The sequence below is a fragment of the Mustela nivalis genome, assembly GCF_964662115.1.
Source record: "Mustela nivalis genome assembly, chromosome: 8".
In the NCBI taxonomy this organism is placed as follows: domain Eukaryota; kingdom Metazoa; phylum Chordata; class Mammalia; order Carnivora; family Mustelidae; genus Mustela; species Mustela nivalis.
This window is the reverse complement of record NC_139027.1, coordinates 113,483,486-113,510,623: the sequence shown is the minus strand read 5'-3', so window position 1 is coordinate 113,510,623 and position 27,138 is coordinate 113,483,486. Positions and strand designations below refer to the sequence as shown.

The following is a 27,138-nucleotide window of genomic DNA, read 5'->3' as shown; positions in this document are numbered from 1 at the left end:
ACCAAGGCAGAAAGAAAGCCACAGCACCACGAACCTACGGCTCCCAGCAAGCCCAGGGGGCCCAATGCAACGCTCCTTGTGCTACCGCCGGGGGCGCTGGGAAGGCGAGCGCCGACGGTGTCGCAAAAGCGTCGCGAAGGCGTCGTCCTTGGCGGCTCCGGGCCACCTGTATAAGCCAAGCGTGCTGGGGTTTGAAAACTGCTATGGAGGCGGCTGAGCTTCCGCGACGTTGTGGGCACTCTATGGAGAGGCGGCTCGCCGGTGCCCCAGGCTGTTGAGCTCTAGCCGCCTGTGTCCTCGCGGCGCGGCGGCAGGGCCATGCTGGCTTCGCGCGTGGCCCGCGGCTCGTGGGGCTTCCTTCGCAGCGCGGCATGGGCGCCAGGGGTGCGGCCGGGCAAGGGGCGCGCCCGCGGGGCTCTGCTGCGCTCGGTGCCTGGCTGCCTAGGCTGCCTGGTGGAGCGCTGGTGGCTGCGCCCCGCCGCGCTCGGTCTGCGGCTGCCTGGGGCCAGCCCACGGGGCCACTGCTCCGGCGCGGGGAAGGCGGCTCCCGGGCCCGCAGCGGGAGAGGACGCCGCCGCGGAGGCCCGGGGCGGCCGATGGGGCAAGGCGAGCGCCACCAGCCTGGTATGTATAGAGGAGGCGGCGGAGGGGCAGCCCTGGGTCGGGATTGCGGGCCCTCACGGAGGTCGGACTTGGAGGAAAATAACGTGCTCTGACTGCCCCAAGTCAGACATTTCCGTTCCAGAACTTGTAAACCGTTCCCTGAAGAGTAACGGGCAGGTCATTCAGTTGGGATGAATTTCAGAGGTGCCAGCCGAGTCCACCTTTAGTCTCGGCGGTCGAGTTAGAATTCCTCCTTCCCTACCCGCTTTCTGTCCGCACCTTAAGCGGGATCGGCCACAGGATATTGCCTTGGTAAAAATAGCCTTCACTTGTCTTATTAAGTCTATTTTTAATTCTCTGAAGCCATTCCCCAATGTTTAGGGCAAGTCAGTAGGAATCTTCAGAAGCGTATACAAGCCTTTTGGCTTGTGCAGGTTTGGTTCACTATCATTTGACCTTTGTATTACAAGATGAAGGATAATTAAATAATCGTAATTAAAGGATTCTTTAACCTCTAATTATTGAAGAAGATTACAATTCTTTTTTTGAGGTAATAGAACGAAATATTTGTCTGCTTACCTTTTGAAATACTGCCCAAGCAGAAGACACCAGAGCATGAATATGGGAGAGCTTTTGATGTCATGTTAGCAAGGCTCATGCAATTATTACATCTTCAATTGTTATGTCTTCAGTGGGCCCTGTACTGCTTTCATCAGTTGTACAGCATGGGTTGAGGTGGCCACCTCCTGGCCGGGGTCTCAGCTCCACTAATAGCTAAAGTATGTCGGGGTTTGAATGCTGGATGCTTTGAGGTTGCCATATGGTGGCTGAAGTCCTTCCCAGAGCGGCAGTAGTTGGTCGAGTATGCCACAGGTTATCTGGTTGGGTAATCTGAGATTAGCTCTCTTAATTGTAATTTAGAAACTTGCAAATGTAATGATTAGAAATTAATGAGGTACTTAAAAATATTTTATATGGAGCTAAAAAGAAGTCTCTTTCACTGTTCCAACAACATTATAGTTCTGTTGATTAGTTTGCCAAATGAAATGATCTGGCTGTTTGCAACTTTGTCTTTAATTTTGCCCTGTGGGTATTTCTGACATTGATTTTGGGACTCTATTTTGGCCTTTTGTTTTGTGATTCCTTTTTCTCAGTCATGAACTTTTTCCCCCCCTCTCATTTGCTATAATATTGGATCAGTGTTTGACTTACTCGGTACCACATTATGGTTAACAGACCATGGTAAACAGAGTTTTTTCTTTGGGTTCTGAAACACTCTGACCTTTGAACTTGAATTTGGAATATGTTCCCAGAATTTTCCCATTTCATTACATAATGTGTTCTACTTTCAATAAAGGGTCCTTGAAAAGAGGTTTGTGTTGCTTCTTGTTTGGTGATTTGTTTCTGGAGAATTTGAAGTTTTTTTCTGTAGCTTTAAATGGCAGTATTCTGCCCTAACAACCCCATTCTCTTTTCAAATTAAGGTAAACATTTCTTACCCGTTTGTTTATAAACACAGATTTAGTATCGTTAGAGAACTGCTTTTTCTTATGGGATGGTTCATGGAATTTTAAAAGATTTCTTTAGAAATGGAAACTGTCACTGTTTTAAAAAATCAAAGTTAAGGTTCAGATTAATTGGTTACTAATTAAGAGTTGGCTTAGTCTTGTGAGGAGATAGTCCCATGGGGTAGGAGTTGGCAACCTTCACCAGTAGAGAAAAAGTCCAGGCCTTAGGGAGACATTTTCTTGGTATTATTTCTGTATCTGTTGGGCAGGGTATCTTAGCTCCACTAGGGTGGGGCTTTTTAAAGTCGAAATATTCTCATGCAACAGATTTTGTTTGGCAAGTAAGTAATGTTCTTCATAGTAGCTGCCAAAGAGCCCTTTTGTTAGTGCCAACTTCAAACAGCTTGGCTCCAAATGAAGTTTCAAAGAATATTAAAGCCCTCAGATTCTAGGTGGAAATTTTAACATTTTTTTTCATGGCTGTTTTGAGCAGATTTACATAATTTCTCTTTATTTCCTAAAGGTCTCAATCCCTATTTCTATCTCCATTTTCTTCCAGCAATTATCCATTCAGTGATGAGATCATGGAATTAATTTTTTTTTCCCTCTTCATCATATGTCCAATATACTGTATAGCATTTAGCCTTCCTTTGATGGGTATGTGCAGGGGAGGGAGAGAAGTTATTTGCTAAGCATTTTAGGCCAAAATGCCTGGGGTTGGTAATTTGGCTTGTTTTTGTTTATTTGTTTGTTTTTCCCTGATACTTCATCTAGGCTTTCTACTTGAAGTATAAGATATTCTTGAAGTTACACTGTTAAAAGCAGAGTGTTGTAAGGTTTGAATTCTAATCCTGAAGTCCTATATTAAAGCCTTGACCTATATGGTAAATAATACATATTCTTTTCTTTCTTTAGGAAATGTGTGTGTGTGTGTACGTGTACATACACACACTCTCTATATAGCAGATACTTTATGGGCATATGACATATCTTCATCTTCTGTATTTCTGACAGTTTTAGTGCTATGGTCTGTAAACAACAGAATGGATTTTAAAAGTCAAAGTTAATAGAGTTTTTGACTCCTAAGTTGGTATAAGCATATTTTTCTAATATGGTTAAAGTATGAATTCCTAGCATTTAATTTAAATTTTGATGTCTTTGTGTTTCAGTATGAAAACCCATGGACAATCCCAAATATGTTGTCAATGACAAGAATTGGCTTGGCCCCAGTTTTGGGCTATTTGATTATTGAAGAGGATTTTAATATTGCACTAGGAGTTTTTGCTTTAGCTGGGCTAACTGATTTGGTAAGTTGTAAATGCACTTCCCCTGTTTTGCTCCCCTTTCAAATCCCAGGGTCTCTGGTACACTGAAATAGCACAGACTTAGTCCGCTTTTTCCTGGAAGGAAATCCTCAAGATGTGTTTGACCCAGTACTTTGTATAAGGACTTGTCTTTAACGTCTGTGTGGAACTCTTTATTTTTTAAGTGATGTAAAGAAGGAAGTAAAAGGTATTGGGAGGCATAGGAGGAGTGCTTTTTACTCTTGGTTTTTATCTTTTTAGTTAAAGAAAAACCCTTAGAAATTCCCAAGAAGCCAAGTATTTGCTTTAGGAATAGAAATAAAGGAGAGAAGTTATGAGACTATTTTTCTGTTTATTGTAATAGAAATACTCTGATCTTTAACAATTGGTTTGGCTGGTGGGGGGCGGAAACAGTGGGTCTGTTATTGTGACCAGGGAGCTTGTAGAGGTCAGAGCTCTACTCAAGTTTATGCTGGTGGGAGGCTATAAGCATTCACACAGATTTGGTTTCTGATCCCTGCTCTGCAATGTCTCTGACTAACCCAGCAGAAGGTCCTGCCCTGGGCCAGGCATTAGGCATCCTTCCTTCTTCCACTCCCCCAGTAGTTGGACAGATGAAAAAATAGCCCTTTTATATCACTGTGTCAGTTTCAGAGGATTTATTTGGGTTATATCAAATTAGAACTTGGAAAACAATTTTATAATGGAAGGCAGCATATGTGTGAAAGAGGCTTTTGTGGACTACCAGCCATCAGCATGTGAGACATTACTTGTATTTATCACCCGCCTTGTTGCATAAGGGATTTAAAATGACTTTTAAAATTACACGTCCTCTAAAAACGCAGTTGAGGAAAGTGGTGGAAAGATAGAGGAGAAGTTTAAGATCAGAGCAGAGTTCTCATGTAGAAATAAATACATTATATCCTCAGACAAGGCTGGTCTGAGATCTGTGTGAGCACCAGACAGGCAGTAATGTTTTGGTGCCTCTTCAGACTGATTTATGTTTGGAAAGTATTGCTTGATACTTATTTAGTGAGAGTGAAGATAAACTAATTTTCTATAAATAACAGTTGTATAGTATCTATAATGTCAGCTATTCCGTCTGAGGTTCACAGACACAAAATTCCACCTGCCCATTAGCACTGGTGAACAATACAGGATTAAGTGAAGAATTTGCAGGGTAAGCAAAGGAGGACAATTGCATTATATAGCATTTCCAAATATGCATCTCAGAATGGTTCCCACTTTTTTTTTTTTTCAGAGTTTAGCTCCTATTTGTCACTCTTTCTCCCCATTCTCACAATTTCTTTCTTTTCTCTCTCTCTTTTTTTTCTTTTTGTCCTTGCTTTTATCTCTGTAGCCTGAAGGTCTCTACTCAGACACACTCCAAGTTTGTCAAAGGCCGTTATATTGATAATGGATTTTTTTTTTAATGTAAAAAGATCTATTTTTAGTTACTGGATTTGCTCTTTTGCTCAGACCTTTTTTTAGCTGCTACATGAGATTGTAGTATTCCCTGAACTCAGGCCTCATTTACATTTTTCTAAATATACAGTGTATGTGAAAACCTGAGCTATCTGGCACCATATTTCACATTTACTTCATGGAGGTTTTGATGCCTCTAGATTGGCCACTGGGCAGATAGTGGGAGTCGTGGGGAATTTAAGCAGGGGAATGACAAGGCCTGATTGATGTTGTATATGGGAAATAGATTGTAGGAAGGCAAGAATGGAAGCAGAGAGGCTGGTTAGGAGGCTTGCAGTTACCTGGGGGAGTGGCAGTGGTAGTAGCTTGGTCTGGGTGGGAGTTTGGAGAGAAATGAGTGAGTTGGGATATGTTTTGAAGATTGAGTTGATACGTCAGTGGATTGCATATGTGCAGTGAGAGAAATATGTCCGAAAGGCTGTTACTTTTTGTTTTCTTTTCAACAACTAGTGCATGAAGGTAACAGTTTCTGTGATGAGCAACATTCAGGGTAGGACAGAATAGAAAAGTACCAAGAGTTGTTGTGCCTGTAATCAGTTCGGTAGTAGTAGTTTGGAGTTGGAAGAAGTCAGGGTTAGAGATAAATTTGAGAGTTATCAGCATATGGATGGTCAAGTCTGGGTGAAGTGATTTTTGGCTGGGTTAAAGAAGAGAAGGGGTCAGAGAAATGAGCAGTAGGTGAAGCAATAGAAAAGGAGCCCGTGAAGGACACTGAGAAAGAAGAGCTGGTGAGAAAGGAAGAAAATTAGGCCATTAGGTGTCCCAAAAGTTAAGTGAAAACAGTGTGCTTCAATTGTGTTGAGGTCAAGTATGCCAAAAATGTTGAATTCATTGGCAATCTTCATGAGCACCATCTCTAGAGGAGTGGGGACAGTCAGAGTGGTTTGGCAACAAATGTGAGGTATGATGACCATACACATGGCTTTGAGAAGGTTTTGCTTTATAGGGGTATAGGGAAGTAGGGTCAAGGAAGATAGTACTGGGGAAATTTTTGTTTTTTATTACCTGGTTAATTAAAGGACCAGACCAGACAGAAAGGAGGAGATTGATGATACAAGAGAGATGGGGGAGAAGGTGAGAGGGCCTAGGATCATGAATCAGGGAAGGCAGAGAATGTGTCTGGGTACAGGAGGTAGGTGGTGGATTTGTGGGTGGGAATATAAGGGAGTGCTAACAATCTGTTTCTGTTTTTCAAGGAAAGTATAGGTATGATCATGAGTTAGAGTGAGAGGCTTTGGGAGTGAAGGAGAAGTAGTCTTGAAGTGCGAACGGACAGTGTGAAAAGGAAAGGTAAAGAGGCAGGTGTGGGATTGCCAGGCAGTACTGAGCACCCATGGGAGATTTATGATTCCGAATTTGAAGTGACATCAGTTTAGCTCACTTACGTGTTCTTGAGCAATGGTCGGTTGATTAGGTGCAGGCCTGGAGTAAGTACATGGATAGTTTTGGGCGGATAGAGAGTGAAGTGAGAGTTACAGATGTCTGCAAAGGAGCGGTGATGTTGGTCAACCTTGGAGTTTAATGTAAGTAGAAGAACAGGGAGGACCAGACCAGAATGCTAGTGAAAAAGTGGAGGGTTAAGTTCCTTGAGATCAAAAGCTGAACTGAAACCTGAATCTTCCAAGGCCCCAGTTCCCAGTTCTAGACATTGTTACATGTAGTATATTTACAAGAAAATAGGTTCTTTCATTGGCTATAGTAAAAGCTAGTAACTGTTTTTTTTTTTTTTCCTTGTGGATTTACTGACTACTAAATAGTATTAATTCCATTATGTGCTGAAGACAATAAACCCTTTGAGGTAGGTTATACAGATGAGGAAAGGGAAGCTTGGGCCAAATAATTTCCCCAAGGTCACATAGTAAAGGGTTGAGCCAGGACTTGACCCAGTTATGTTCTGCTGCCAAAGGCAAGTTCTTAACCATAGACCTCTAACTCACTCACTGGAGTACTTGAGATACAGAGGACTTATTTATCCTTTAAAATGTACATGTTAAATTATGTCTAAGTCAATTTCTCCTTGGTTCTTTGTCTTTGGAAATAGGACTAGAAAATTCAAACATTTGTTGAAGCTTAAAATTAAATAAAGTGAATGAAAGCCAGGTAGAGACATGGAAAGCCAGAAAATAACCTCCCTTATTTAATGGGAATAGGTGATAGATAGTTGCTTTCAATTCATCTTGTGGCCCCAGGGTAATCAGATATTTCCATTTATCAAATGAAATTAGAGATCTGGGCTTTTGTGGTAAGACTTGAATATTTAAATTTTGGCAATTAATTTATGGTTTTGGTTTTTTTGTTGTTGTTTTTGTTTTGTTTTTTTAAAGATTTTATTTATTTACTTGACAGAGAGAAATCACAAGTAGACGGAGAGGCAGGCAGAGAGAGAGAGAGGGAAGCAGGCTCCCTGCTGAGCAGAGAGCCCGATACGGGACTCGATCCCAGGACCCTGAGATCATGACCTGAGCTGAAGGCAGTGGCTTAACCCACTGAGCCACCCAGGCGCCCTAATTTATGGTTTTGAAAGCTCTGGACAGGTTAAGCAAAAAGCTGCTTGCAGACCCCATTGGGCCCATTGATAACCATGTATGACTTCTGCTTTAAAATATGATTGGCTTCCAGGAATAGTGAGTAAGTAATTTTCATTTGAAGATTTTCAAGTAGGTACAGAGGATTGTGGAGTTTTTTTTTGTTGTTGTTGTTTTTGTTTTTTGGGTTTTTGTTTTATTTTGTTTTTAAGATTTATTTATTTTAGAGGAGAGAGAGAAAGCACACACATGCAGGTGAGGGAGGAGGGACAGAGGGAGAGAGTCTTACTAAGCAGATTCCCCGCTGAATGTGGAGCTGAATGCGGAGCCCAATACAGGGCTGGGATCTCATGACCTGTGGGATCATGACCTGAGCCAAAAACCAAAAGCTGGACACTGAACCAGCTGAGCCACCCAGGCGCCCCTGAGGATTGAGTTTTTTATTCACATACAGTCAAACATGGAATTAACAGTTGCACTAAACAAAAAATAAGTGAGAACTGTTGTGTTGGTTCTTACCATAGAAAAGTAGGTAGGAGTGAAAATCGAAGTCTTAGAGTTAACAGGTAGTCCTTGGCAAGCAAAAGCAGCTATTTTGGCTGTAGTGAAATAACCCAGGGCTCAAGGAGTGGCTGCCAGTCCGTGTTCTGTCCGCCATGCTTTCTATGGCTTTGTTGGGGGTCCTTTAAATCTCTAAGTTTGTGTTTGGATTCAACCCACAACAGGGCCTTATGAAAATAAAAGAAATACTGGAAGGCCTAGAGAAAGAAAAGTACTGTAGAAAAGTGAAATTGTTTTTAGACCAAACCAGTGAAAGAATGAGAAGGTTTGAGGGTAAGAAACAGAAGAGGTTTTATTAACATTTTATGAAAATATACTTGTTATTCTGGTATCTGTTAACCTTCAAGATATCTACTCTGTATCTATTATGACATTTGTTTTAAAAAAAAAACTTCTATTTTCAGTTGGATGGATTTATTGCTCGAAACTGGGCCAATCAAAAATCAGCTTTGGGAAGTGCTCTTGATCCACTTGCTGATAAAATACTTATCAGCATCTTATATGTTAGCTTGACCTATGCAGATCTTATTCCAGGTAAGAACGCCATCCTGCGTACTTTTAAATAGCATAGGGAAGAATAACATTAGTCAGTTTAGAATTTCTCTTGATTGAGAGACAAATAATTTTTGTTTTAAAAATATATTTTTCAACTTTAAACTGTTTCCCTGATTTTAAACCATTGAACTGTTCTGATTGTCAAGCTGTTATTTTACTTTAGAATTTATGTCCTTGTTTTATTAGCAGAATCTGTTGTTTTAGATTGTTTGAAGTTAAATTTAAGCAAATATTATTTCACATTGCTAATTCATATTTAGAATTTTTTGAAATGGTATTTTATATTCCTACTTAGTGCCTGGTTTTTGAAAGCAATTTAAAGTTTTCTTAAGTCTGTTGCTTATTTAGTACAGTTTAATCATAAAAAAATGAGAGCTCTGAAATCCTGAAAATGTTTATAAAACTTCACATTACTAGTTTTACTTAGACATTGTTATGCAACTTGAAATCATATATATATAATATATATTAAAATATGTATAGTTTGTACATTATCTGAATACTCTTTCTAACTAAATTTTACAATCTTTTGCTTTTTATTTTGCATGCGCTTTTCTGGTTGTTCATTTTCTACTTAAGCTGTATTTGTTAATTTTTCTCCCTTGGTTTAGACTAAACTGTTAATTTCCAAGTTTTAGAAATAGAATCCAAGAATAAAGCAAACACTGCCGCATGGTCTTTCCATAGCATGTTGTTACTGCCATTTGATAGGAAGAAGTGTAATGGCATTTCAGTCTAGTATAGTCTCCTCAATCTATAAGCTCTTTTTCTGTTTTATTTCTAGGCTTTTAAATTCCCATGCCAAATTAAAAAATAAACTGGATTAATGTTTATGTGTTTCTTTGAAAGTCAGAATTGTGGTCTGTATACGGTTGGGGATGTTGAAGGGGCAAGGGTACTCTCATTCTAATATAATTTGTGGAGGGGAAAGGAACCTAAACAACATTCTGTTGATTTTATTCAAGATCCAAATGATCTTGTATGTATGTGCATGTGTGCACATACTTTCATGCCTCCAATTTTTTAGAGTTATTTTGCATTTTGTTGTATTATTTTACAAAGGTTGATCAGGTATTTCCCTTTTGAACAAAGAAGTTGTATCCAGGTTTTAGCATAATAGATAATGTTCCTGTGAGATTTACCTGAATAAGTATATGTTGTTTTGTAAGCTGAGAATTCTTTTTTGCTATTATTCTGGGAATTACTGTTGTCTCTCTTCTGTGTTGGGTCTATTTTTCCAAGTTTCCGTGGCTTCTTTGTTGAGAGTTTCCTTTTGGTGGAGTGCAAACTTCTGTTGTTTCCTTTGTAAGGATGTACTATGGCAGCCAGAGTTTCAGAGGTTCATGATGTCTTTATTCTAAAGACAGCTAAAATGTCTTTATTCTGTCCTCCATACTTGATTGAGATTTGAATTGGGCATAATTTTCAGTTGCAGATGATTTTCACTAAGAATTCTGAAGACCCTGTTCTGTAGACTTCCAAATTCCATCTTGCTGTTGAGATGTCTCATGCCATTTGGGTACCTTTTCCTATATGTGATTGTTTTGTACTGGAAAGTTTTTAGATTTTTTTTGTTTGTTTACATTTTTTCTAGTTGATATTTTAGAAAAAAATTATCTCTCCTAAAAATTAATTTTCTAGCTATTTCTGTGGGTATCACATTATCCCAGCACTTTTTTTTAAAGATTTTATTTATTTATTTGACAGAGAGATATCACAAGCAGATGGAGAGGCAGGCAGAGAGAGAGAGAGAGAGAGAGAGGGAAGCAGGCTCCCTGCTCAGCAGAGAGCCCGATATGGGACTCGATCCCAGGACCCTGAGATCATGACCTGAGCCGAAGGCAGCGGCTTAACCCACTGAGCCACCCAGGCGCCCAATCCCAGCACTTTTTTTTTTTTTTTTTTTTTTTTTTTAATTTAAGATTTTATTTTTTTATTTGACAGAGAGAGATCACAAGTAGGCAGAGAGGCAGGCAGAGAGAGAGAGGAGGAAGCAGGCTCCCTGTGGAGCAGAGAGCCTGATGTGGGACTCGATCCCAGGACCCTGAGATCATGACCTGAGCCGAAGGCAGTGGCTTAACCCACTGAGCCACCCAGGCGCCCCTCCCAGCACTTTTTAAAAACAGATTTTTTCTTTTCTTTTCTTTAGAGAGAGGGTAAGCAGGGGGAGGGGCAAAGAGAGAGGAACATGGGGATTCTTGTGTGTGGGAGCCCAGCTTGGGGCTCAATTTCACAACCCTGAGATCAGGACCCGAGCCAAAACCAAGAGTCAGACTCTTTCATCAACTGAGCCACCCAGGTTCCCTGTCCCAGCATTTTTTATGGAAAAGTCTGTATTTCCAGGCTCACTGCAATGTCCGTATATACATGGGTCCGTTTTTGGGTTGTCTTAGTTGTTCCCCATTGATTGGTCTGTTTTTATACTAATACCATCCTTAATTGTTACTCCTTTGCTAAAAGTCTTAATACCTGGTAGAGCAAGTCCTTCCACCTTTGATGTTCTTAACCCTTTCTATTTTGTGTGTAAATTTTATTTTTTTAATGTATTTTAAGTTTATTTATTTAAGTAATCTCTACACCCAATATGGAGCTTAAACTCCAGACCCTGAGATTGGGAGCCCCCAGCTCTACCAACTGAGCCAGCCAGGTGCCCCTTGTATGTAAATGTTAAAATCAGCTTTTCAAGTTCCCCAGAAATGCCTGTTGGAATTTTAATTGGGATTGCATTGAGTCTATAGCTCTATTTGAAATAATTGTTACTTTTATAATATTGATCTTCCAGTCCATGAGCATGATACATCTACTCTATTTAGTCTTTTTAAAATGTCAGAATGGGGGTACCTGGGTGGCTTATTGGGTTAAAGCCTCTGCCTTCAGCTCAGGTCATGATCTCAGGGTCCTGGGATCGAGCCCCACATCAGACTGTCTGCTCAGCAGGGAGCCTGCTTCCTCCTCCCTCTGCCTGCCCCTCTGCTTACTTGTGATCTCTGTCAAATAAATAAATAAAATCTTTTTTTAAAAAATGTCAGAATGTTAGTTTTCTTCAGAGAGGTAATAAACAATTTTTTATTAGATTTATTACATGGTATTTATTACTTGGTAATTTTGATGCTTTTCTAAATGGTAGCTTTTTACGATTTCATTTTGTAATAACTAAAGTCAGTTCTATTTCTGTTGATTTTTGTGCTAGCAAAACTTGTTAAACTCTTATTCTCGGGGTGCCTGGGTAGCTTAGTCAGTTAAACATCTGCCTTCAGCACAGGTCATGATCCTGGGATTCTGGGATCGAGCCCCATGTCGGGTTTCCCTGCTCATTGGGAAGTCTGCTTTTCCCACTCCCTCTGCGCCTCTCCCCCCCATTCCTGCTCTCTCTATCAAATAAAATATTTTTAAAAACTCTTACTCTAATAATGTAAATTCTCTTGGATTTTCTACATCCTTAATTATTGTCTATAATTAATGATAGTGTATTTCCTCTTTTCCAATTCTTTTACCTTTTTTTTCCCTTGCTTTTCCATACTGCACAGTACAGTGTTGAATAGGAATGGTGTCTGTGTTTCGTTTCCAGTTTGAAAAGGAAAGTTACCAGCATTTCACTATTAAATAAGATGTTTCCTGTAGGGTTATATAGATATTTTTAGGTTACGGAAGTTCACTTCTGTTGGGCGTTTGCTAAGAGTTTTTATTATAATTAGATATTGAATTATATCAAATTCTTTTTCTTCATGTATTAGTCATGTACTTTCTTTTTTAAGTTCTTAATGTGTTATGGATTACATTATTGATTTTCTCATGTTAAATCAACCTGAAATTCTTGGTATAAATCTAATTTGCTCATGATAGATTATGAAAATATTGCTGAATTTAGTTTCTAATATTTTATTGAAGGTTATCCAACAAGGATATATTAGGTTTTACTATTAAATTTATACTGATCACATAATAAGAGTTAGGAAGTCTAGGGTTCCCCCCCCCCATTCTTGGGAGATGTTTATGTGAAATTGCAATATTCCTTCTTTAAATGTTTGGTAGAGCTTATTGAAACCTTGAGGACTGGAGTTTAGGAAAGAGCTTTCAAATAGGTGATTCATTTTTTTTGTTATAGGATGATTCAGATTTTCTGGCTCATCTTTTGTCTGTTTGGTAAGTTATGGTGTTTTTCTAAGACCTTGTCCATTACAACAACATTTATAAAGATTTACCATTAACTATTTATGGTATCCCCATTAACTTTTTGATGTTCTTAGGATATGTAGCAGTGCTGTCCCCCTTTTCATCCTGATTATTAGTTATTTGTCCCTTCTTTGTTTTTTTCCCTTGAATTGTCTTAACAGAGGTATATCAGTTTTATGAATCTTTTCAAAGAACCAACTTCGGGCTTTGTCTGATATGCTTACTGCTTCATTAAATCTTGCTCTTTTATTTCTTTCTCCAGGTTTCCCTTCCTGTCCTTTTTCCAAATTCTTTAGATTGGTTCTGTTTAGTAGAAATATAATGGGAGCCATATATCTAATTTAAAATTTTCTAGTAGCTATATTAAAAATAAAAGGGAACAGGTGAAACTAATTTAACCTACTAGATCAAAAATATCATTTCAATGTGTAATAAAAAATTAGTGAGTTTTTCCTCATACTATGCTCTCAAAAGCCAGTGTAATTTTCATTTTACAGCATCTCTCTTTCAGACCAGCCACATTTCAGGTGCTTTATTTTCCCACAACAGCACAACTGTAGATGAATATTTAACTCATACCTTTCAGCTTTTCTAGTTAGCATTTAGGGTTGTACATTTTGTCTTAAGTATCCCTTTCACTGAATCTCCTGGGTCAATAGAAGTATTTTTGCCCTTATTGAGTTCAAAATATTCTGTTTCCATTATCATTCTTTCTTTGACTTAGGGGGTTAATAAAAATTTATTTCTTAATTTGTGAGGTTTTCTAGGTATGTTTTTATTACTAATGTCAAGCATAATTACCTTATATCCAGAGAACATGCTCTGATTTTAGCCCTTCAGGCAAGTATAGGGTCAATTTTTTTTTTTTTTAAAGATTTTATTTATTTGACAGAAAGAGTGAGAGTGGGGCACCTGGGTGGCTCAGTCGTCAAGCATCTGCCTTCGGTTCAGGTCATGATCCCAGGGTCCTGGGATCGAGCCCCACTTCGGGCTCCCTGCTCTATGGAAAGCCTGCTTCTCCCTCTCCCACTCCTCCTGCTTATGTTCCCTCTCTCACTGTGTCTCTCTCTGTCGAATAAATAAATAAAATCTTTTTTAAAAAAAAGAGTGAGAGTGAGGAGAGTGAGAGAGTACAAGCAGGGAGAGCGGCAGGCAGAGGGGCGAGGGAGAGGGAGGAGCAGGTTCCCTCTGAGCAAGGAGCCAGACCTGGGGCTCCATCTCAGGACCGGCTGAGCTAAAGGCAGATGCTCAACTGACTGAGTGCCACCCAGACACCCCTACAGTCAAATTTTAGAAGCATTTTACATGTGCTTCAAATGAATTTTTGAAGTTGTAGTGGTTGGGTGTGATGTTCTCTATATATCCATTTGGTCAAATTTTAAATCCTGATATTTAAATCTTTACTGAGTTCTTTTTTGTTTGGTTTGCTTGTTTGTCAGTTACTAAGAGTAGGTTAGTTTCCTTTGTGTTTATTTTTCCATTATTTTTCTTTGTAGTCTGATATTTGCTTTGTGTCTTTTGAAGTCCTGCTGTTAAGTGTATATAAATTAGATGTTTTTGTCTTTTTGATAAATTAAATGTTTTATTATGAAGTGTGACCCTCCATATTTTCAATAATGATCAAGTCAGTGTTTGCCTGATGGATAAATCACTTTCAATTTCTCTGTGTCTTTATTTTTTAGATATTTCTTGTAAATAGCATGAAGATAGTTGGGTTTTCTTTATTTTTATCCAGTCTAAAAATACTTAATCTTTCCGCTGGAACATTGAATCCATTAACATTTACTGTGATTTACTAGTATTTGTATAGCAGTCTTCCATTTTATGGGTTTCATTTGGCTCATACGTGCTTTTCTACATCTGTATAGATTTTTTATCATCATACTTGTTTTCCCTGTGTGCCAGTTTGGCTGTGTTATATTCTGTTTCCATTTGGTTTTTCTTAAAATTATTCATCCTTATCAAAGTTTGGTGTTTGACCTCCATTTACTCCTTTCTTAACTTTGGTTATTGTTGCCATGCTTTAATTTTATATACTTCTTAAACCCACATGATATTGTTTTAATAGTGTTCATTTAGATGTATCTTCATATTTACTTCTTTCTGGCTTACATTGTTTGGTGTATCTTAAACCCTTTTATCTGGGATCACTTTCATCTGAAGTACATCTTTAGAAATCCTTTTAATATTGGGTAACTGGTGGTACATTCTTGTTTTTATTTGTCTGAAAATAATTTTATTTTGCCTTTATCCTTTTGTATTATGAGATCATTTTATTCTTTTGTATGTGTGAGGATATTAAGTTCTACTCTCCTAGCAGATTTCAATTAATACAATACAGTGTAATCAACTACAGTCACCGTATAATACATTAGATCCTCAGACTTTACTGATCTTAAAAGTGGAAGTTAGCACGCTTTTACCAACCTCTCCCTATTTCTCCCATCCTCCAGCTTCTGGCAGCCACTTTTTTACTTGCTATTTCTATTTCAACTTCTATTTTATTTTTATTGTTTTTAAAATTTTACATAGAAATGATACTGGGCAGTATATTTCTTTCTCTGATTTTGCCTTTGTTCTTGAAGGATATTTTTATTGGGTTTAGAAGTCTGGGTTGGTAGTCATTTCCGCACATTTAACATATCATTCAATTTTCATGTTTGTTGTTGGTGTAAAAGAAATCAACTGCTAATCCATTTCTTTCTTTCTTTTTTTTTTTAAAGATTTTATTTATTTATTTATTTGACAGAGAGAAATCACAAGTAGGCAGAGAGGCAGACAGAGAGAGACAGAAGGAAGCAGGCTCCCCGCTGAGCAGAGAGCCCGATGCGGGACTCCATCCCAGCACCCTGAGATCATGACCTGAACCAAAGGCAGCGGCTTAACCCATTGAGCCACCCAGGCGCCCCTCCATTTCTTTTTTGAAGTTAACTGTTTTTACTCTGGCTGCTTTTAAGATTTTCTCTTTGTCTTTGGGGTTTTCTGCAGTATCATAGTAATTTATCTTGGTATGAATTTCTTTATTTTTATTTTATTTTATTATTATTATTTATTATTAACATATTATTTGCTTCAGGGGTACAGGTCTGTGAATCATCAGTCTTACACAATTCATAGCACTCACCGTATCACATACCCTCCCCGATGTCCATCTCCCAGCCACCCTGTCCCTCCCCCACCGCCTCCCAGCAAGCCCTCAGTTTGTTTCCTAAGATTATTATTATTATTATTATTATTATTATTATTTCCTAAGATTTCATATGGTTTGTCTCCCTTCCCAGTCCCATCTTGTTTCATTTTTTTTCCCTCTGTTCCCCCCATGACCCCCTCCCCTGCCTCTCAAATTCCTCATATCAGAGAAATCATATTTGATTGACTTATTTCACTTAGCATACCACCTTCTAGTTCCATCCACGTTGTTGCAAATGGCAGGATTTCGGGGTTTTTTTTAATCGCTGCATAGTATTCCATCATATATATATATTACATCTTCTTTATCCATTCATCTGTTGATGCCCCCTTCGGATCACTTTGATATGAGTTTCTTTTTTATTTATTTTGTTTGGGATTTGTTGGGCTTTTTAAGGTATCTTTAATCAGTTTGGATTAAAGTAGTTCTTATTAACAAATGTGAAACTGGGAAATTTGTCTTCTCTTCCCATTCTCTTTGTGACTTTGTCTTTTCATTCCTTCACTGTCATTTTAGGCAGGTTTTAGGGGGAGAGCTGTATATATGCTATCTTGCATCTTCTTACTTTTATACTGCCTGCATTTTTGTAAAAGTTCCATCCACCTTGATTTGAACAGCTTTGTTTCCTCAAGAGTAAGAAATGTGCTTTCTTCCTCAATTAGGATAATAAATAATTCTGCTCTTCTTCTTGCTCTCTATGGGAGGAGAGATAAGGATGAAAACAACTTATTTGGTTTGTTTCATTTGTAGCAGTCTGGGATGTGAGTCTAAATTAATTTGTACTTAGGTGCATTTGTTCTTCCGCATTTACTAAATAACGATTCCTTTCTGTATCTTGTATTATTTCTGGTTTACTGTATAGCAAATTCTTATTGCTGGTTTGAATCAATTTCTGTAATTATTCTGTTATTCTCAGTGAAATAACCTATGATATTGAAATGACCACTTGTGATAAAAGTAACTTTGTTTTATTTATTTCTCTTGAATCCTAATAAAATTAGTCTGTAATGTGCCTCTTTGTTGCAGACATTACCTATTTCAGATAGGGTTAGCAAGAAGGGAGGAAAACCTTGGAGCAATCCCTGACACATTTTACCCCCTTCTACCCTCACTAGCACACTGTTATACTCTGATAAGCAAAATGAAAGCTGTTTTAGCCCTGGAAGAAAAGGAAAGGGAAGGCTGGAGAGAAAGGGGGAGCAGTTAGAAAATGCAGAAGCCAGGGAACCCAATAAAATTGCCCAAAGAACTATAGTAAAAGCCTGTATGTATACTGTTAGTTGGCAGAGGCCTTAGAGACCACCTGATGAGGCAGGGTCCCAGCCTGGCTGTGCATGCGAATCCCTCGGGGAGCTGTCATCTGTATTTCTGTGAAGCTCTCCCAAGGTGATTCTGTGGTGGGCAGTTTGGAGAAAACTTGATTTTTGTTAACTTTCCTTTCCTCCGCCAGACTGTTACAGATGGTAAACAGAGTCTACAGATGGTAAACGGAGTCTGGAGGTGCTAATCATGACTCACATGGCTGGGCTGGAGCCTCGCACTCTGGCCTGAGCATAGGCTGAGAATTTCATAGGCCTAGGTTCCACTCCTAGGTCTCTAGCCGTACTGCTTACTGTACTGTTGACTGAGGTACAGTACTAGTACTGGCTGTACTACTCAGTAACTGCCGACCTTGGCCAGATTATATATAATCTGCCTAAGGCTTACTTTCCTTATTTGTAAAATGGCAATAATGACGGTCCCTATTTTGTGGAATCGATTGACAGTATGTATGAAGTGCTTATAAGAGTGCCAGATACTCAATAAATGGTAGTATGGGTGTTACTAGTTAGAACAAGAACTCAAGGATTTGCGGTGTATTGAATTGCCTCATCTCTTCTGCAGAAACTTCTTATTTAAGACTAAGTCCTAGTCTCTTTTCCCTTGTGATGATGAAATACACTAACAAGTGTTTCTTCTAAAGTTGTGTTTAGGAGGTTTACTGTATGTAATTTGCATGAGTGTGCTGCATCTTAAAATCTGATGGTTAGATTTTGCCAGCTAATGACTGCTGTAGAAAAATAGAAGTCTCCTAAAAATCATGGCTATCTTGTTTTGTTACTTGGCTCATACAGCTGTATCTTCTGTGTCTTCCAAATGCTATTACTTGAGTGGTAGATAAGTGTTTTCTCTTTCAAGTAGTCTTGTCATCCAGGACTGGGCCAAGGAGCTACACTTATATCATAGCCATAACCAACACAGATTTAAATTGTAATCTCTAATTAGATTTTGCTGGAGTTGCATTGAATAGAATGTCAGAACTGGGTTATGGACATTGGGGAAGGTATGTTCTATGGTGAGTGCTATGAAGTGTGTAAACCTGGAAATTCACAGACCTGTACCCCTGATGCTAATAATACATTATATGTTAATAAAAAATTTAAAAAAAATTTTTTTAATTAAAAAAAAAAGAATTTCAGAACTGGAGAGGACCATAAATATCATCTCAAAAGTAATTCATAAAAGAGCTGTTTGAAAGTATTATGGAAGGGGGATACACATGACCCTGTTATTTTAGTTTGAAACAATTTGTCAGGATTTTTTTCTTTTTTTTCTTTTTTTTTTTTTTTTAAGATTTTATTTATTTTATTTGACAGAGAGAGAGATCACAAGTAGGCAGAGAGGCAGGCAGAGACAGAGGGGGAAGCAGGCTCCCTGCTGAGCAGAGGGCCCGATGCGGGGCTCGATCCCAGGACACTGAGATCATGACCTGAGCCGAAGGCAGCGGCTTTAATCCACTGAGCCACCCAGGCGCCCCAGGATTTTTTTCTTTTAAAAAAAATTTTTTTTTTCTACTAGAAGCAATATATGTTCATAGTTAAGACCTCCTGTAGTGTAGAAGGATGTGAAATGAAACAGGACCTCTGCCCTCCCATTGTTACTCAACAAGGGAGCAGTGATTCTTTGAGTATTAATCTATATTTTGCTGGCTCTGGCTTTGGGGCCATTTTATAGAATCTTTTGGAGGGGGTGAGGAGGAGCAGAGGGAGAAGGAGAGAGAGGATCTTAAGCAGCCTCCCGGCTCAGCACAGAGCCTAACATGGGGCTCCATCGCATGACCTTGAGATCATGACTTGGAACTAAACTCAAGAGTTGGACTGTTGGGGCGCCTGGGTGGCTCAGTGGGTTAAGCTGCTGCCTTCGGCTCAGGTCATGATCTCGGGGTCCTGGGATCGAGTCCCCCATCGGGTTCTCTGCTCAGCAGGGAGCCTGCTTCCCTCTCTCTCTCTCTGCCTGCCTCTCTGCCTCCTTGAGATCTCTTGTCAAATAAATAAATAAAATCTCTCAAAAAAAAAAAAGAAGAGTTGGACTCTTAATTGATGAGCCACCCAGGCACCCCCATGCTATAGAATCTTAAGAATAATGAGAAAATTATCAACTGATTGGATTTTTTTTTTAATTAGAATTCATTGAATGAATGGGGCAGCAGAAAAAAAATAGCAGTTGCCTGGATAGGAACTGACCAGACAAGAATGAAAATATTTGTTTTTTTTCACAAGTGTTACATACAGCAAATTTTACTGTTTATAAAATAGCCTAGAATGTGGGAGTCATCAGAGCTCTGGAGTTGGCATAATAGTTCGAGTCTTCCAGTATCTTTTCCAGTCTGTACCATCTCATTAATTCCGTGTAAGTATAGTGAGCCTGGTGACCATTTTTCCAAATTCATAAGGCTGAGAGGTCACAAAGGAGTTAGTAGGGGCTGAGTAGGGCTGACACTAATATTAATAACTACAGCTTAAAAACATGGGCAAGAAGGAATAAAAGGCAAGAGGATTGACATTCTCAAAGGCAGGTGTAGTCCTTCACTTGGTTTGAGGGTGGGTTAGAGAAGAATATAAAAATCAGTGGTTCACTATAAGGACTCTAAACGATCAATAAGTATTTATTTACAACATTTTTGCTTCTGTGAAATACCAGTTCATAAGGCTGAATGAGGTTTTATTGTATGTGTAATATCAGTAATTTTCAAAATCCCATTCAAAATTATTTTATATTTGATTTTCAGTTCCACTTACTTACATGATAATTTCAAGAGATGTAATGCTGATTGCTGCTGTTTTTTACGTCAGGTATCGAACTCTTCCAACACCGGTGAGTCTGTTTAAAAAGAATTTCTTTTATTATTACTTATAACTTAATGTAAAAGAAACCAAAACACAAAAAACCAGACCCACTCTATTGTATCTTGAGTTTCACTTCATGGGAGTAATTTATGGCCATTAATTTTATTATACTTTTTTCAAGAATTTTTTAAAACCACACATAACTGTCATCTTGCTCTTTGAATCACCCACAATGAATTGCCCTGTCCCTAGCAGCAAACTGTTAGGAATGTTTGTGTGACCAAGTCCCTCAGCTGCCTGATTTAGCCTCAACCATGGATTGTCTGGAACTAGATTTTTATAAAATCACAGTTGTATGAATGCAGAATGGTTTGTTTGCAGATTTGTTCATTGTTGTACAGATACTTGAGCACATAGGCCTAGGATAATCACCTCATCTTTTGGTTCTCAATCCAGAGAAAACAGCAGGATCTTACTCATTTCATGTTTTAGTCTGTGAAAGAAAATAGCAATAAGGGAGATTTATTGAGTTTATTTAGAAAACAGATGTCATCAGGCAGATTTCAGGATAGTTACTGTGTTAGAGTTTTCTAGGGATTGAGTAATCTATAAATTAAAAAAAAAATCTGTTTTCAGTAACCTGTGTATGATTTATAAGGAATATAGACACTGCTCATTTAGGGTGATAAAAGAAGATGCAGATAAAGGGCTTATCTAGCATAGAGCCAGGCAATATGGTCAATATTCAGTAAACGTGAATGATAAATTGAATCAACTTTATCTTTTTGTCCTCTTCCAGCGAACACTTTCTAAGTATTTCAATCCTTGCTATGCCACCGCTAGGTTGAAGCCAACCTTTATCAGCAAGGTAAGACACACATATCCTTTTAAGTTATTCCCTTGTAAATGTTTATTATAATGAATATAAGCCTCAGTCCGCAGCAGCTGCCAGCGAGATTTATTTCAATGTGCTGACTGTAGGAGATAGAGAGTGAGGTCATTCACCCAATTTTCTTGTCCTTTGAGCTTTTTTGGGTCCTTAGTATATGCATATGTTTTGCATTGGTGGCCTGAGCTTTTAAGCATCCGAAGGAGGTATTAGGGTCAGTGTTTTAGGAAGGTGGATGAGGTGAAATACAGTTGCATCTTGATGAGCTACAGAGAAATTATGGAGGTTCCTTTCGTTACCCTCCTTTCTGTGCGGAAAACACCATAAAATCAGGCCCTTCGTTTTCACCACTGATGATTACGTGGAAAGGATAGGAAAACGTACTTAGTAATAAACACCTCCTACTCTCAGTTGTCCATCTGTTGTCTATTTTCCTGAGCCCCTTTCAGTATGGTAACTGTGCCAGTCTTTGCATACAGAGAACACACCATTCATTAATGCCTCTCAAGGCACATTGTTTTCCTAGTAGCCTTGATAAGTTTGTTGTTATCATCCTTTTGCCCTGTCCCTTGTGACAGTACTTTAACAGGTTAGGGACACAGATCATCTTGGGACAGATGGTTTGTTACCATTATACATAAAACTCGCTGAGGTGGAGTTATAGGATTTTTGTTTTTCTGTTTTTCTCTAGATTCCAGTGATTTACATTTGTATCAAGCATAACAGAGTGTAGCAGTACTTAGAAAGGAACTCAAAGGAGGTGTAAGAAGTTCTTGATACAATTTTATTATTTAATTTCTTAAAGATGAAGTGGAATTCTTGTCTTTTGGTTGCAGAATGGACGATAGGGGTGCTTCTGTGCACATGTCCCCCTGCTACATCCTTCACACCCTCTTCCCCAGCGTGCTTCTCAGGATGAGTAGGCAGTCTCCAGCGCCTTTTTGGCTCTATTTTCTTCCTTCTGTCCTCCATGCTGTCTTGTAGGGTCGGGGAACATATGCCTTGCCTCCCGAGCCTCTTCTCGTGGAGATGAATGCATTTCAATTTTCTGACCTCTTAGGGTTTGACATTTGGGCAAGCCAAGGGCACTGGATGAAGGGCTAGCGAGTCTGGGTTCTGGGTTCAGCCCTGTAACCTGCTATGACTGCAGGCAAGTCACTTAGCCCGTGACATTTTCACCCGTGAAAATGGTATAGGTAGCTTTGTTATTTCTATTCTGTGGGGCTATTTTAAAGACAGCTGAAAAAAGGCCAAGAACATTGCAACATTATTGAATTGCTATGGAAATTCAAGGTAGTAGTATTTTCTGACATCCCCTTAGCCTCAGTGTAGAGGGCACCTATGCAGACAGATGAGCCGGTTAGTGAAGTTCCCCCTTGGGTGTGAACGCCAGCTTCTTTGGCAAGGCTATTCAACACTGGGCATGCCGAGGATGTCATGTTACTGCATGATGGGCTGTGCCTTTGTTTCTCTAGCTTGAAACAGGATCTCCTTGGCACTGCTCATTTATGACTTTTTTTTTTTTTAAGGTAAACACAGCAGTCCAGTTAATCTTGGTGGCCGCTTCTTTGGCAGCTCCAGTTTTCAATTACGCTGACAGCATTTATCTTCAGATACTGTGGTAAGCTAAGTGTAGAATTACTCTCTGAGAATGTCAGCAAAATGGCTTATTGCGACGGTCTTAGAATTTACTTGGTTCTTACCGTGTTTGAGGAGCACCAGCTGGGTAAAGTTGGGAGCTGTATTTTATGACTGATACTGTTCTGAAGTTTAGTACCATGCATGGGATATAGAAATTACAGGATCTTTCATGCAAATTAAAAGGAAGGAGACGTATAAAGTATTGGGGTTTTGGAGGAGGCAAGGATAGGATACTTGATCCCGGGTAGGGAGAAGAGGGAAAGCTTCAGGGAGGAAGTGGCATTTGAGCAGGAGGCCTAGTCCGTTTATACAGGGAGAGACTGGGGGAGGCTTCTGAGGTGAAGGATCGACCCCGAGCAAGGTAGGGTGTAGGAGAGTGGGGAGGGGAAAGTGCATCCAGCCTAGTGGTGCAAGGGCATAATGGGAGGGAGACTTGAGAAAGGAGTTTGATTTTTATGTTACTATCCTTATAGCTTTGAAATGTATCTCCTTGAAAATACATCAAATTCAAACTGTCAGAGTCCAGATGCACCACACTGAACTTGAAGCACCGTATTTTAGTGCACTTTAATCACTTTAATTAAAGCCTTACTTGATGCAGTCTGAGCCCAAAAATGGTTAGTTAACGAAAGTCAGTTCAGCCAAAGAAGCTTTAAAGATGATACACGTGCTAAACATTTTATTTTCTAAAATATATGTGTATACATTTTTCTGATTCATGCTACATCTTTTGATAGAGGACCAATGCCCCTTTTTTTGAGTATAAGTCTAACTGGGAGTTTTCGCTTTCTTGACTAAACTACATCCATAATACAACCTCTCTGACTTTTATTTTCTGTTTTCTTTAAAGTGATATAAGAACTTAAGACATTTACAAAGCAATCTAAGTATAGAAACTTTCTAGATTTTGACCATTTTTCTCTAGCCTTTCAACAATCATATTGCCTTTGACAGTAGTTCTTAGCAACTCACCTTGATTTATAAATTATTTCCAAAGTATTCTACTTAGTTCTCAGAAATAGCAGCTCTTCCTACATGGATGTTGCACTAGTTCAAGTGTGAATTCAGATGATCTAACTGACACAGACCGCTTTGGGATCAAACAGAAACAGAGTCTCCATGACCTTTGCTCAGCTGGTGGGAGCAGACACGCATGGGTGCACCAAAAAGTAATCTGGTGGGCCATGAGCATGACTCATGGAGCTTCCAAGAGAATCTGGTGAGTCTGGCAGTTCACTTAAGGAAAAATCATTTAAAAAAAAAAAAAAAAAAGCTGGATTTCCTTTAAAATGACTCAGATGCTCAAATTCTGCAGGAAATAAAAGCCCAGTACCATCAGCAGCATGGAGCAGTGGAAAGAGCACAGGGCTCTGGACAGGGCTCAGTCAAGGTTCTGTGGCCCTCAGCAAAGTTCCCTGGGGCTCTGTCTGCTGCTCTATAAGAGACGGTTCTTACGAACATAAAACGATGGCAGAAGACACCTAGAATAATGGCTGGGTAAAGGTGACAATCGCTAGTAATTTTTTTCGGGCTCATTAACTAGATTCTGTTTGACAGTTATCTTAAAAGCAGCAGCTTTAGATTCCTGGAAATAAAAAAAGAATCACACGCATGGCCTTTTTGCTTTTTAAGTAACTCTATTACATGTATTCTTTGTGATTCTCATGGTTACTGTGTTTCAGACTTGACCACTAAACCTTTCTTTCTTTCTTCCAAAAAAAGGTGTTTCACGGCTTTCACCACAGCTGCATCAGCTTACAGTTATTATCATTATGGTCGAAAAACTGTTCAGGTGATCAAAGGCAGATGAAAGCCACCGATCATCATTAGCAAGGAAGCAATATACATCATTGGTGGCAGGGCAAGTGGAAATCTACAGGAGTTTCCGTAATTCGGGGTTCACCTTGAAAAAAGGACTTGTCAGAACAAACCATGTCATCAAAATTTAAGTAATGTGCATTGAAAATAAGCTTGATCATGGGCATATGCAGAATTTCCAATGTATTTTTAAATACAAATAAAACTAGAATTTTGTATCTTAGGGTTCTAGATTAATTTCTAAGGTACCAAATTATTCCAATTACCGTCAGACACTTTTTAATACCTTTTTAAGAAACATAGTCCAGAGCATGGAAACTAAAGAGATGCCACTTCTGTTCAACAGAGTTGAGATTGCTTACAAAGCACCAGGGAATTTACTGGGTTTAAGTATCTGTTGGATACAACTTGGCCACACAGTCTTATGTTTGATTTTTAGAACTGTGTACACACTAATAGTTGGCGTGGTTACTATTTGATCATTTAGGATAATGACAATAAAGGTAGCTTAGTGGTGGATGAAATAGACTTGTAAAGAGATTTAAAATGCAGTAAATTTGAAAATAATAAGGTCACAGCAGAAGGTGTTGAAGTTCAAGTTCAGTAGTCTTCCAGCCTCTCAGGTGCCTAACAGTCTGTGTATCAGGTTAGCAGGTGACACAGGGGGTTGAAATAGGAAAGCGTGGCCATTAGGCTGCACCAGCCAGGAGGCAGTGAGTTATATCCTGCCTTTCGCTGTTTCTAACGTAGCAACGTTTGTATGATGTTGGAACCTGTACTTACATGTTCTGTAAATAATATGAAACTGTATATTTTTCAAAGGTTTTTTAAATTTTGGGTATCTTTTGTTAAGATATTAAAGGAATAAAAGAGCTGGAAAAGTGCCTTCAGTGCTGGTGGTCTGTTTAACATGCAGTGATCCTCACTGTTGAAGTTTTTTGATTCCTAAAGTCCATTCAAGTACATCACTTGCCCTGGCATTGTAGAAATCATTTGTTTGGGACCATCTGACTTAAAGTCCTTACTCTCACTCCACCGTCCTGTTTGGAAGGGTGGGAGACACAGAGAGAGGGACGAGGAAGACAATGGCTCTTGCTGGTTGCTTCCTCTTAACTGTGGAGGCCTGTTGCTGCCCACTGTCCCAGGTGTCCTGTGGAATTGTGCAGTGAGCTTGTCTAAGCTGTGTTAAATTAAGACGCAAAGTTATAAGCAAAATACATGCCTCTTGGTAGTGGCATCCTGGGATCAGCTTGCCCCTCTGTTGCATTCGTCCTGGCTTCCTTGTTCCCAGGCGTGAAATGCACCGAAGCCTGCAGCCAGGGACAGTGTCACTGAATCCAATGGAGGGTGTATGAGGGAAGAGGAGGATGACCTGTGGCTGGCCATTCTCCCCTTCTGGAACCCCCTGTGTAGTCTCATAGCTTGGGTGGCGGTCAGGCTGGAGCTGGAATACCCACCCAAGAGGCACATTGAACACATCTTGGCACCAGTAAAGTGGGAGCACAAAGGTGTTTTAAAATGAGAGAAGAGAACTCAAGATAAAGTAATTATGGGGAAAAATTGGGATTTTGTACTTTGTTATGTTTATTTCCTGGTTCAGTGTTGATGCTATTTGGAGTTACTCATGTCTTGAGCTCATAATCTCTATAGTATGAAGGTCTTAATCTGGCTCTGGTTAATAAACCTCAACCCTTAGAAAAATGGTACAAGTTTCTTGAGGGTTTTGGATATTGGACTATTATACAATGTGAATTCTGCTAGTTTACAAAACGCTGGAACTATACTAGGCATGTTTGAGTGTATATTCGTACGGAGCCAAGCACGGCAAATTCATTTCGGTGCCTCCATAGAATGGATTCAATCCTGATAGTAAATTTAAAAAGGCCTTGAGGGGGCACCTGGGTGGCTCAGTGGGTTAAGCCGCTGCCTTCGGCTCGGGTCATGATCTCAGGGTCCTGGGATCGAGTCCCGCATCGGGCTCTCTGCTCAGCAGGGAGCCTGCTTCCCTCTCTCTTTTCTCTGCCTGCCTCTCCATCTACTTGTGATTTCTCTCTGTCAAATAAATAAATAAAATCTTAAAAAAAAAAAAAAAAGGCATTGAGGGGTGCCTGGGTGGCTCAGTGGGTTAAAGCCTCTGCCTGAATTCAGCTCAGGTCATATCCCGGGGTCCTGGGTTCGAGCCCCGCATCGGGCTCTCTGCTCGGCAGGGAGCCTGCTTCCTCCTCTCTCTCTCTCTGCCTGCCTTTCTGCCTACTTGTGATCTCTGCCTGCCAAATGAATAAATAAAAAGTCTTTAAATAAATAAATAAATAATAAAAAGGCATTGAGATGATTACGTGTCTGAAGTCTATGGTAGTCACATTTTTGGCTTTTGCTTTCCAGTTTTTAATCAGGAGCTGGTACGTATCTTAAAAGATTGCTTAGTCCAATTCTCTTGGTTACATATCTGATGAAACTTGGGATCCATCTTAGAATTTTGGAAAGCCTTTTCAAAACTTTAAACACCTATTGAGGTGAGATTTGGGTATATTGAGTTTCTGTAGCATGGTTTTGGTGCCTCAGCACATTTTGGAAGCAAGATATGTGGGAATCAAGCTTGATTTTTGTTTTTTTTTAATTGAAGAGTAAATTTATTAGCGCACAAGCCGGGGGGAGGGGCAGAAGCAGACTCCCCACTGAGCAGGGACCCAGACACAGGGTTCAATGCCAGGACCCTGGGATCATGACATGAGCCAAAGGCAGACACTTAACTGAGCCTCCCAGGTACCCAAACTTAATTT

At 39.4% G+C, this 27,138-nt stretch overlaps 1 protein-coding gene across 3 annotated transcripts; it reads left to right on the top strand.

Moving 5' to 3' along the window:
- Position 1: 1 nt before the first annotated feature.
- On the top strand, positions 2 to 25,248 carry CRLS1 (cardiolipin synthase 1). Of its 3 annotated transcripts, none has more exons than XM_082744478.1 (7): positions 2 to 624; positions 3,281 to 3,418; positions 8,391 to 8,520; positions 19,953 to 20,038; positions 20,810 to 20,878; positions 22,429 to 22,520; positions 24,263 to 25,248. In XM_082744478.1, exons 1-7 carry the CDS (start codon positions 319 to 321, stop codon positions 24,348 to 24,350), a joined length of 909 nt encoding a protein of 302 aa, XP_082600604.1. In that variant the 5' UTR covers positions 2 to 318; the 3' UTR covers positions 24,351 to 25,248. The 3 variants fall into 3 exon arrangements, with proteins under 3 accessions (XP_082600604.1, XP_082600606.1, XP_082600605.1); XM_082744480.1 differs by lacking the exon at positions 2 to 624 and adding an exon at positions 1,361 to 1,382; XM_082744479.1 differs by lacking the exon at positions 2 to 624 and adding an exon at positions 1,457 to 1,476.
- Positions 25,249 to 27,138: the final 1,890 nt, after the last annotated feature.